Here is a 12,448-nt window from a genome sequence, read left to right as displayed (position 1 = left end):
TGTCCTTTAAGCTGAGACTCAAAAGAGATTGATTTACGGGGACCAGCAGCTGAGATGTCGGTCAGCAGGACCAGACACTCTGACTTCACCACTTTCGTCAAGTGAGATTCTGGGCTCAGAGCTGAGTCACACAGTATACATGAAGCTTCCTGGCTTCACGGTTTGCTGATCATTTCTCATCAACCATCATCACAAATGCCATCTCTCACACTGAAATGCCCACGCCACTCATCAGAATCCACAGGCGGCTGGGCCAATGACACTGGATAACAGATAGATCTTGATTTTTCAATTGAACATTGGGGCAGAATTGAGCACTTTAATTTCATTTTAATCTTAATAAACATTAAATACCCATTTGTCCCAGACAATATGAGGTACTAGAAATTCAAAATCGAGTAAGAATCAGTTCCAGCCCACTAGGGATTCACAGTCTGGTGGGGGAGACTCGTGTAAACGGAGCCAGGCGATGTGATTGAGTCTATAGTGGAGGAAAGTCCAGGGTACGTGAATCTAGAAAGACTTCATAGAGGAGGTGATGCCTGTGTTGAGAAACCAGGAATGGAGAGTTCGCTGAGTGGATAAGGGGAGGAGAAATTCCAAGTGGGAGAACAGTATGTACAAACACAGCTCATGTGAGAGTGGTGTGTTCAGAAATCAGTAATAATTCAGCACGGGTGGACACAGGGTCTGCTTCAGCGTGGCAAGGGATGAGTGTAGTCAAGTCGGCAGAGGACCCATGGGGGACCTGGACCATGATAAGGAGTTTGGGCTTTGTCCTGAATGCAGTGGGAGCCATTTAAGGACTTTGGGCAGAGAGTGGCTGGATTAAATGAGTTTTAGAAGGAAGGTTCCTGGGGAATAGGAGGGCAGAACAGAGGCAAGGAGGTGAGTTAGGAGGCTGTTAGAGTTGTCCAGGCAAAAAGTGTTGATGGAACGCAAGGGATAGTGGTATGGAGCACATTTAGAAGGTGGAATTTACAAGCCTGGCACTGGGTGGGAAAGGAGGAGATATCTCGGGTGACTGAGTTATCTGGCTCTGGTGACTGAAGGTGCAGTGCTGATTGTTGGGGATGATGGTGATTTGGCTTCGGACACCCCAGGTGGGCAGCACCCATGGGCTGCACCATAGAGAGAGAACCGTGTTTCTGATCCTCTTAGGAGACTCCCAGTCAGGCTCTAGTCCCATCCGCTGTCATGGGGAGGCAGGGATCTATGCCTTTGGTAGACTCAATCTAAAGACGACTTGATATTTTTCTTTGTGATACATAATATGATTGAGTAGATGATGTATTGAGAGATGTGTTCCTGTTCTCATCATTTTCAAGGACTGGAGAGAGGTCCACTTTCTCCTGTAGGGTTGGCAGCGTTCTTCTGCTTCTGCCCTTTGCTTTCCCCGAAGTGGGAGTGGAAGCTATGCCTGGCCACCTAGAGCTCTGCCCTCTGCCAGGTCTGGGTCATCTCAGCCTCATTTTAGCCCCTAGTTGTTACAATGGGGCATTGTGAAACACATCCTGCCCCCAGAGGCCACTGAAGGGACAGGCTTAGCTTGTCTATTCACCCAATGTCCCCACAGACCTATAAGCACCTATGAGACCCTAAGGGGATATGTCAACCACTTGCCCTGGCCCCCAGTGTTGTTGGAGTTGGCCTCTCGCGTCCACCTCAGCTATTTCTTCTCATCCCTGTAGTGAGTCTGCTGCTCTCCATCCTCCATGGCACGCCTCCATCTGCCCTTCCTTCCCGTTCATTAAAAAAACAATCATCTTTTTCCCTACTCTCTTTATCTCTTTTCGCTTCTTTCTCTTCTAATTATCTTGTACATCTTGGCTTTTGAACCAGTGTGTTTGGTCTTTCTAGCCATTCCTAACTAGGTCTTTGTGGTCATTAAGTCACATCCTGCTCTGTGTTGTCTGGTTCTTTGGCTGCTTTCTGCTGCTGCCTCCTCGCCCACAGCTCAATGGTCTTCTAGACATGAAGATAGCTAAATGCCACTTTCAGATAAGCCACACACAATGCCACATGGATCAAATTCAGATCAATAGCTCAGGGATGTATTATGTTGAACCAGACAGAATTGCCAATAGTCAATCATTTTGACCCTCAGTAATGACTTTCATTGACATCAACCTAATAGAACGGGTTCGTTTCCAATGATTAGCTCTACACCCAATCTGTACTGCACACTCACTCACGAGGGGCCAATTATTTCATCACAGGAAACAAGACTCAGGAGAAAGTGTTCTTTTCCTTTCTCCTAGTCATACATATTCTAGCTCACTGATTACTTTGTGTTATCTCTCTGCTGGCATTGACACATCAAAATTGAATTCCAGATATACATTTTATCTTAGCTGCTCATTCCCACCCACTTATCTTGATATTATGGTTGGAGAGTCAGTTCATAAATGTCATCCATAGCATTTGTACTGGGGGCTTACCTACCTCCTTGATACTTTTTCATTCATATAAAATTCTACCTATGCAACTCAACACTGACCATTCATTTAATTTAGAGTAGTCAATGTATAGCTGTTTAATTTGATGTTATTGGACACTGGTCTTTTAAGCAAGAATGCTTACTATCTTGTGGCTTTTGTTTCTGATGTAATAGAAAATGGATTCCTAGATTGTACCTAGAAAACAATAAGAAGCATTATCATTTAGCAGGTTTAAATTTCCCTTCTCCCTCTCTTTTTTGGCTTTTATTAAGTTATGAGTTTGTCAAGGTATCTTATTACATAATGTAGCTAAGCATTTTTCCCTAGAAATGTATATTATCTAATTATTTTACAGAAATATAAACTTTACTTGTGACTCCATTTTCCCCAGAGGAGAGAATAAATAAGGAATAAATCTGCCTTGTATTGCATTTATTCAACAAATATTTATGGAGACTTCTGGGCCTGGCACTTCCTAATCGTAGGGAACTGTTCTGGGAGTTGGTATTTGGGCTTTGAAAGCAGCTATGCCCTTTTTACTTAATTCAGAGGCACTCAACTTGGGTTGAGCCCAGGCCCCTCCAAGCCACTCCCCCTCCCGGAAGGGACCCTAGCCCATCCTGACAGCCCAGGCAGGATCAAAGAGGATAATTGACAACCAAAATTGGTAACTTGTTTCTATCTCCATAAAACCTTAGGTTAATTTAGGGGCTGGCCTGGTGGCGTGGCAGTCAAGTTCACGCCCTCAGCTTCGGCGGCCCGGGGTTCGCAGGTTCGGATCCCAGGCACGCACCAACTCACTGCTTGTCAAACCATGCTGTGGCAGTGTCCCATATAAAGTAGAGGAAGATGGGCACGGATGTTAGCCCAGGGCTGATCTTCCTCAGCAAAAAAGAGGAGGATTGGCATTGGATGTTAGCTCAGGGCTGATCTTCCTCACACACACACACACACAAAAACTTAGGTTAATTTAACTTGTTTCTCTTTTTGCTTGAATCTAAGAACAGTGTGAAAAATGTCGAACCAAGAATAATTTCTTTAAGTAGGTGAAATAAATGGGACCCTGAGAGCAATTCTAAGCATTAGACTGGTCTGCCCAAGTTTTTCTGAGTTAACCCAAAAAAGGAAATTTGCACTTAAGTGATTAAATGTTGGCTGATATGATATTTGTCTATTGAAATACCAATTTCTAGAGGGAAGGAGAAAGAAAAATGAAATGCAAATGTGCCAGGCATTTCTTAAGTGAGGTGGCCTGAATTTTCCTTTTTGATTTGGTCCTTGTCTTGTTTGGGTATCAATGTATTAGCCTCATGGTGGGGGTGGGGGAGAAGTGTTTCCTCTTGTTTTTAAAAAAAATTTCTAGAACTGTTTGTATAAGAGTGGAGGGATAAGTTACTTGAGAGTTGATGGCACTTACCACGGCAACCAATTGGCTGAGTATTTTTTTTGTAGGAAGATTTTCTACTAATGATTACATTTCTAAGTTTTCAAATCTAACGTCATACAATTGTTCATAGTATTCTTGCTCTCTTAACTTTTAAAAACCTCTATCTGGGGCTAGCCCTGGTGGCCTAGTGGTTAAGTTCGGTGCGCTCTGCTTCGGCAGCCCGGGTTCAGTTCCTGGGCACAGACCCACACCACTTGTCTATCAGTGGCCATGCTGTGACGGCAGCTCACATACAAAGTAGAGGAAGACTGACAGCATATGTTAGTTCAGGGCAAGTCTTCCTCAACAACAACAAAAAAACTCTATCTGAAGTTACGTCCCATTTTCATTCTTAATACTATCGATTTGTCCTTTCTATTTTTTCTTCATAAATCATGCCAGATATTTTGTCAAATTCATCAGCCTTTTCCAAGAATTAATTTTGACATCATAAATCTTCTTGAACGTATTTTTGGTTTTCATGTTCATAAAATTCTGTTCTTTTTCTTTATCTGTTTCCTTCATTTTTTAAAAAGTTTTTCTGCTGTTATTTTTCCAACGTCTGAAGATGTGTACTTTGCTCACTAATTTTCAGGTAAAAATAAGCATTTAAAGCTAAAGCTATTGGGCCGGCCCCGTGGCTTAGCGGTTAAGTGCGTGCGCTCTGCTACTGGCGGCCCGGGTTCGGATCCAGGCGCGCACCAACTCACTGCTTCTCCGGCCATGCTGAGGCCGCGTCCCACATACAGCAACTAGAAAGATGTGCAGCTATGACATACAACTATCTACTGGGGCTTTGGGGGGAAAAAAAAAGGAGGAGGATCGGCAATAGATGTTAGCTCAGAGCCGATCTTCCTCAGCAAAAAGAGGAGGATTAGCATGGATGTTAGCTCAGGGCTGATCTTCCTCACACACACACACACACACAAAATAAATAAATAAAATAAAGCTAAAGCTATAAATATATCTCCAAGTACTGTTTTCATGGCATTTCACAAGTTTTGATTCATTATCAGACAGTTCTTCTTGGACCTATGGGTTACTTAGAATGCATTTCAAACTTTCAAATATTTAGACAGTTTTATTTGTCTTTTTATTATTGATTTATATCATAATTGCATTGTGTTCCAAGAACATAGTCTATATGGTACAGATTCTTTGAATTTTGTTGATACTTGTTTTATGGCTTAGCATATGATCAGTTTCTATAAATGTTCCATCCATGTGTGTTTCTAAAGATTTTGTATGCTCTAGTTGTTGGGTGCCAAGTTTTGTGCCCATGAAATTAAGCTTTTGATTGTTAGATCCACGTGTAATTGAAAGAAGTATGTTGTAATTTCCCACCACAATGGTGGATTTGTCAATGAATTCCTACAGTTCTATCAATTTTAGCTATTTTGCTATTTTGAGGCTATTTAAAAACTTTGTTATGGAAGTTTTCACACACACTCAAAAATAGAGTCTAGTCTAATGAATCTCTTCACCCACTCTCTGTCCATGTATCCATCATCCCTCACCCAGCTTCAGCTACCAACATTTTGCCATTCTTGTCTCATCTGTTCTCCTTACCATTTTTGTTGTTGGGATAGTTTAAAGCAAATCCCAGATATGACATTTCACTCCAATACTTTAGTATGTTTCCCTAATAGATAAGACTTAAAACACATAACAAAATATGTTGGAGCCACTGTGTCAGGTGCCCACAAGGGAAGAATCGCTCGATCCTAGTGAGGTCAACCTCCATGGTTTTCAGGCTCTCCTTTGAAAAGCTGACCCCTTCTCCAGTTTAGTCGCATGTAGGAAACAGCTGCTATGATGTCTTGTATCCAGTGAGTGCTCAATAAGTGTTTGTGACAACTACTTACTCACTGGAATCTCTAGGAATGGCCTTGGGAAGTGGAGATTGCTCACAGCTAGCAACTCTATAGGGTCAAATACTTTGGCAAGGCCCCAAAGTCTTGATATTATCCTTGTTCTTTTCCTGCCATGCCGAGCACTTGGTAGAGGGTCCTTGGAGCACTAAGCAGGGTCCTTGGAAGTTTTGGGAAACGGGAGTAACAGGGTGAAGAGTTGATGTCAAATACCACCATTAATCAAATCCATGCATACAGCCAAACCTTCTAATTCATACTGGAATTTTGCTGAATGAGACATGGCTTACAACAAGTGTTCTCTCAGCTGGGTCTTAGATAAGCCCTATTTACTACAAAGGTTTTATATATATGGAGCACCTACCATGTTACAGGCACTGTACATGGCACTGGGAATGCTCATGGAGCCCACAGTGTAGACGGGACATGACTGTTATATATGCATCCTAATTGAGTTCAATGGGACACATGCTCTGAAGGAACATAACAAGACTTGATCTAGACTGGGGTGAGGGAAGGCTTCACTGCAGACATGGTCTTGAAGGAGCTCTGAGGGATGAGTTGAGTTAAAGGCAAAGCTGGCAGTCACGGCAACGGCGAGATGAGCTCGGGCAAGGGCAAGTGTGGTGAGGACCTTGCAGAGAGGGACTGGGTTCTGGAACACAGAGCAGCAGGGCGAGTGTTGACAGCCGAGACTGGAAGATTGGGGTCAGGGGTTTGGTCTTTATCCTAACGACGATGACGATGATAAGGACGATGCACTGTTCTGAGCACTTCACATATGCTAACTCATTTAATCCTCAAAGCTACCCTGTTCAGTGGATACTATATCATCCTCCTTCTGCAGGTGGGGAAACAGATACAGAGCTGCTATATAATTGTGCCCCAGGTCACCCAGCTGGTGAGCCACACACCCACGTGGGCTGGATCCAGAGGTGAGGCCTTGCACCACCATGCTGGACTGTCTTTACAGGGTTTTAAGCCGAAGAATGACACAAAAACAGGTTTTGGGGGCTGGCCCGGTGGCTTAGTGGTTAAGTTCGCGTGCTCCACTTCAGTGGCCCAGGGTTCATGGGGTCGGATCTCGGGTGTGGACCCACGCACTACACGTCAAGCCATGCCGTGGCAGCATTCCACATACAAAAAATAGAGGCAGATTACCACAAATGTTAGCTCAGCAACAATCTTCCTCAAGAAAAAAGAGGAAGATTGGCAGCAGATGTTAGCTCAGGGCCAGTCTTCCTCACCAAAAAAAAAAACAAAAAAATGAAAAACAGGATTTTTTATTTTTTAAAAAAATTTTCTGGTTGCTGAGTGGAGAGCGGACTAAGGGAAGACGGAGCAGGAAGTTAGGAGGCTTCTGAAGAAGTCAAGGCGAGAGATGATGAGGGCTTGTGCCAGGGTCGTGGCAGCAGAGGTGGAGAGTAGTGGGAGGGCTTGGCAGCTCCGGCAGGAAGGGAAATGGCCAGGATTGGTGAATTGCTGTGGAAAAGGAAGGCGAGGGAGTGGTCAAGGCTGGCTCCTGGCTGTCTGGCACAACTGTGAGCCCTTCCACCGGGCTCCAGAACACGAGGTGCTGAGCAGAGAGCATGAGCCGACCTGGGAGAGAAGGGATTCAGCAGAGTCTGGTAGACAGAGAGCTAGTGGGGAACATACGCGCCGTGAGGCAGGGCTGTGTCTGTTTTATTCACCATGGGTTTACTGTCTCAACAGGCATCCTACTGATTAGTATGTAGCAGGTGCTCCATAAATATTGGCTGAATTAATGGAAGAACAACAAAAAATCTGTGTCCTGAACCCACCAGCTAAGTAACGGTGAAGCACTTCGCCTCTGTAGATGAAACAATCCCTGCACTGCCTTCCAGTCTGAGGCCAGGCTTGTTCTGGGTTCTGAAAACAGCACACAGCCTGTGATGTCCTGGAGTCGGCTGGTACTGGCTCATGACAGCTGATGGTTAAATTTCCAAGAATCTTGAGGGCTGATTGTTAAACACAGTCATTATTAAACATTAAATTGCTACTTACTGCGTGTCTCTTTCCAACTCCTCATTCGGTGGCATTATGTTGGTTGCTTGAAATTGACTCTGCTGGGAATATTTACACCATGGAAATTAGTCAAAGCCAAAAATCAGGGGTTGATTTGGTTTTGTTTATTGTTTTGAGTCCAGGCTCTAGACTTAAGAAAGTGCTGGAGACGATGTTAATAATGCAATTTAGATAGAAAAGTGTATCATGTCCGTAGCCATTATATCGTGAATAGCATAAAAAATCGAGGAAATTTTCTTCCAGTATTCGAAAACTATTATCCAATTTAGCAAAGAAAAAAAAAGATATGAAATTACTTACATCATTAATGTACGAGTAAAGTTCTGACATTTCACTGAACATACATCTTGGTTGTTTCGCTACTGTCTCGCTCATAAATGTAAATGAAAATATCAATCAACGTTCGTGTTGGAATTACATTTGTTTGTCAGTTGCAACTATAGATTGGCTATGGACACAAGCATTTGGCGAAAATCAACAAAAGCGTTCTGTGAGAATCAATTGGCTCTCTGGACTCATAATGAAGAGTATTGCATGTTTTATTATTTGTAATAATAAAACATGCAATGTTTTGTTGTGAAGGTGTGCTTCACATCCTTTATATCGTTACAGTTTATAATGCTTATATGTATATTTACGCATTCAGGGTTTTGTTTTTTTTTGGAGAGCCGGTTGTTAAGCATTTACCAGCAGGCCACTGCATTCAACCCTTGCTGCAAGAATTCTTCTTATAAAGAGGTTAGCACGAAGGGGACAATGTCAAACAACAGAGAACACGCACGGGCAGAGGTGGAGAGGATCATGTTTATCCAGCAGCGGGACACGGGCAGGCTGAATTACTGAAATGAGAGTACCGAGAAGTCAGAGCTCTGATAAAGTAGACATTTACATTTCCTACTTACCACGCCTTCTACTGAGAGACCTGCAGGTACGGCAACTGGATCGGTAGGGAATTAGATGCTCTGTGAATTTCTGAGAACATGCTGGCTTCAATATTCATTTGCTGCTAAGCTCTCTCAAAGTTGCTACACCACCTCCCCACCCTCCCCACGGTGGAACTCAGAATCCATTTTCCTCTTTAGGATGGTATTACTATTTAGAGGTGGGAGAATTCTTATTTAAACATTTCCAAAGCAAGCAACCTGGTAACTAACGGCACAGCCCTGTGACAGGGTGAGCAAGATTTTCCCGAATTAATCACTATTAGTGAAGAGAAGCATCGTTCCAACTCTGCCCTGGAAAATTTGAAGCTTTTGAGAACTCACCACGAGCACTGCAGGGACTGTTTCCGTGTTCCTTGGGGGCAAACTAAGGCGATAAAATGAAAATGAGGTTTGTGATAAAATGTTATTGCACCTAGAATATGATCTACAGAGTATTTCGTAACTATCTTTCTCACGTTACTTCTAGCGGCTCCTAAAATGTTTTTCCCTTACAATTGTTTCTGCATGGGCCCACGGTTCAGCACACCCTTCCTATTTTTGCAAGGTCTAATTAGACACTGGGGCAAGATGCATGTTGTCTGGAGGGCATTTATAACTTCTTGTGTATTTAAGAGTATAATTATGCAATTGTAAGATATTCTTATTAATGTCAATTAATCTATTGTTCATTGGGGTTCATTCTTATGATGATAAAATTCAGGAAAACTGGAAATTTGCTTATTTAAACTGAGAGATTGCATATACAAATGGACAGTGGCCAGACCATATATGAAAGCTCTGACCTACAATCTACAGTAACCATCCCAGGAAGCCAGACTGCCATCTCTGGCAACAATCCAGGAAGCCAAATAATGGTTACATTATTGTAACCGTTGCCCCCAAATGGCGAGGACATGGTTAATGACTGACAGCTTCCCTCGGTTTTGTCCCTGCTTCCAACTTAGGACCAACCAGAGAAAGCAAAACATGCACCCCTAAGCAATCACACGGATGCCCTGCTTCTAGTTAGCTGCCTCCCGCATCTCCGTGCCCACAGCCTCCATCAGCACACGCCTGAAGCCGTCCCTCTTCTCCACTATGAAGCCTTCCCACTCTTCTCTCTGCCTTGAGTCTCTGCCGAACACAAGTGATGGTGGCTGACTCCCTTAGCAAGCTCTGAATAAACAGCCTTTGCTTATCCTCATTTGGTTGGTCTTTATTTTTCCACAAAAGTAAAAGAAAAAATCCCTCCAGATCATCTTGAGGCAACCCTGAACCCTAGGCTGTCTCCCCAGAACCAATGGGCACAATTCAGCATCTTTCTAGTGGCGCCTTCAGGGCCCTCAGCACCCGGCCTCTCCCAGGGAGGTCATCACCAGGGGCTTGGGGACCTCCCGGGAACACACAGTGAGGCCCCATCCCCCTTCCTTTTAGACAGTCCCCAGGTGGACACCAGCTGTTCCCCTTCCCTTTAGGCAGTCCCGAGGTGGCTGCCAGCCTGTAGGGGCTCCCAGGGGACATTATTTGCTGACTTTCAGGTCCGATGAATATTCTCAGTCCTTGGCTCTTTTGGCAAGTGAAATAACAGGAAGACTTTTGCAAGAGTTCAGAAGAGACACTCACTTTTGTAAATCACCTACCCAGCCAGCTGGAGTTCTATTTATGACCCCATTTCTGGATATGAACTCCCAGCCCCTGGAGAGCACAGACCTCAGCATGACGCCCGGTTTAATCCACTGGCTTCGACCCAGATGAATGCTTGGTTGACCCTAAGTGGTTCTCTTCTCTAAACTGAGTGAAAGATGATGTCCAGGGCCCTCAACTAAGTGGGAGGCAGAAGTCTCAAAGTATTAATTAGGAACAGAAGATGACCTAGGTCAGAATGAGTCTGGCGTCCTCGATCTCAGTTGTCTTAGGAAAGACAGTATTTGCATGAGTTAGAATTGCAAATGGAACAAGCTAAATATTTGCATCTTGGTAGGTTGTAAGGGACAGGAGCTCATTTCTGCTTCAATCAGCTCGGCTTTGTGAGAAAGTACACTGTAGAAGCAAAACAACTTCACAGCTCGGCAAACTAATTCACACTCCAGCAAAGGTCTCTTGCCTGTTTGAGCGGAAGCAAAGTAGATCTTTTATTCTAGCAGAAGAGGGAGGAAAGAAACCTGCTTTAGGTTTTCAATAAAATGCAGAGACGCACAGAATTAGAGCATCCAGTCCTATTTCCCAAAGCCTATTTATGCCTTGGGTCACTGGTCCTACAAGACGCTCCTTTAAAGTAGGATTCTGAGGGCAAAAAAGTTTGGGTAACACTCTACCGAGTTTCTTCCCCTTGGTGGTCACCATGCACAACAAATTAGCATATTGAAGTTTCTGGAAAATTCTACAGTAAAGGAAGCCTGTTTTACTCTAATCAGTGTGCACAATTACTGAGGAAGCATGGAATATGCCTTGGGAAATACTGATTTAGGCCAATCTCCTCATTTTTTAGTTGAGCAAAATGAAGCCCAGGGTTGAGTGGCCTACCAGTTACAGTTTTGGTGAGAGATCCAGGATACGCTCCCTGCCCTTCTGGCTTTCAGAGTAGCAGTCTTCATACTGCACCAGGCTGCCTCTCCATGATCCCCTGGCCAGTGACTTGCCCAGCCAGGCATTCTCACTGATCTAGAGTCCTCTCCACACAGTTATTGGTTTTGTCATTACTCGTGGAAAGAGAATGCCTGTGACCCACCCAGCCTCCCAATGGTTTTCCATTCAGTCTGGTCTCAATTAGAACTCTGTCTTCCAATGGTGCTCATAGGTAGATTAAGTGTGTATAGCATTATGTTTCTCAAGGAGACACATACTTCAGAGGTTTTTTTATAAAATCTACACTGCTTCCAAGAAAAACGCCTGCTATGAATGCCCAAATCCTGCTGATTTGCCCCCATCCCTTACCTGTGACCTTGGAGCTCCAAAGATGCACAGCACAAGCGCCTCCCGTGGGGACGGCCAGGCACACGGCAGATGGAGGCCGAAGCATTTAGGAGCCCAGGCCCCTGGCAGAGCACTTGAGTGCTTCTGTGAGAAGAGGGGAGGGAGTCTGGAACATTTCACAGCATAACGCAGCCTAAAGGAGAGCTCTGTGCAGGCAAGTTTGGGTCAGGCCTCAGTCTCTTCTGTCTCATGCAGCTCTTTGCGCATGTGGGAGGTTTGAAGACCCACTCTTTCCTTCCCTGAGGAGGGTGGCTGGTGTGGAAAATTCTGGGGATACTGTCCTCTCCAGTTCTTCTCTTTGACCAGAGCCCTTTTCAACCACTCTGTCTGATCTCCCTGCCCCATCTCCCCGGCCCCCTTGTCCAGGCAGGTCTTTCTTGTGTGCAGCTCAGGCTCTCAGATAAAAAGTCAGCTGTCCTGGAGAGTGGCCTCTCTTCTCTTAATTCTTGACTCACTGAGTTTCTTTTCACTTCTGAGATGTCCAGGTCAGGGGTCTGGATGAGATGAACTCGTGTCTTTGCAGCCGCATGTCCCTCACAGGAGGCTGAAAGCCAACGTCCAGGACAGCTTGTGGCCTCGCCCTGGGCTCTGGTCTGGGCAGGGCAGGTTTCCACTCACCAGGGACTCACTGCTTGTTCTGTCATTTAGGAAGCTTCCAGGAGCCCTTGTCGAAGAGGAGCTGTGGTTGGGCTGCTCCGAAATTTGTTCCCCGCTCTCGTTCAGCACTTCCTGGTTTTGAGCAAACCACTGAAGATTTTCTACGTTAGA

The 12,448-nt window shown here is 44.5% G+C and overlaps 1 protein-coding gene across 1 annotated transcript in view; it reads left to right on the top strand.

Annotated features, from left to right (window-relative positions):
• LOC147911352 (5'-3' exoribonuclease 2-like) overlaps positions 1-9,434 on the top strand; it is a 47,990-nt gene extending 38,556 nt beyond the window's left edge. The window contains exons 13-14 of the mRNA XM_087428046.1: positions 6,586-6,673; positions 7,452-9,434. Coding sequence (XP_087284172.1) covers positions 6,586-6,673; positions 7,452-7,467 — 104 coding nt within the window. The 3' untranslated portion in view covers positions 7,468-9,434. The remainder of the gene's footprint in view (positions 1-6,585; positions 6,674-7,451) is intronic.
• The last annotated feature ends 3,014 nt before the right edge of the window (positions 9,435-12,448 follow it).

Source organism: Ceratotherium simum, unplaced genomic scaffold (assembly GCF_057802395.1).
Source record: "Ceratotherium simum simum isolate JZ-2026a unplaced genomic scaffold, ASM5780239v1 HiC_scaffold_43, whole genome shotgun sequence".
Lineage (NCBI taxonomy): Eukaryota > Metazoa > Chordata > Mammalia > Perissodactyla > Rhinocerotidae > Ceratotherium > Ceratotherium simum.
This window is presented reverse-complemented; position numbering and strand designations above follow the sequence as displayed.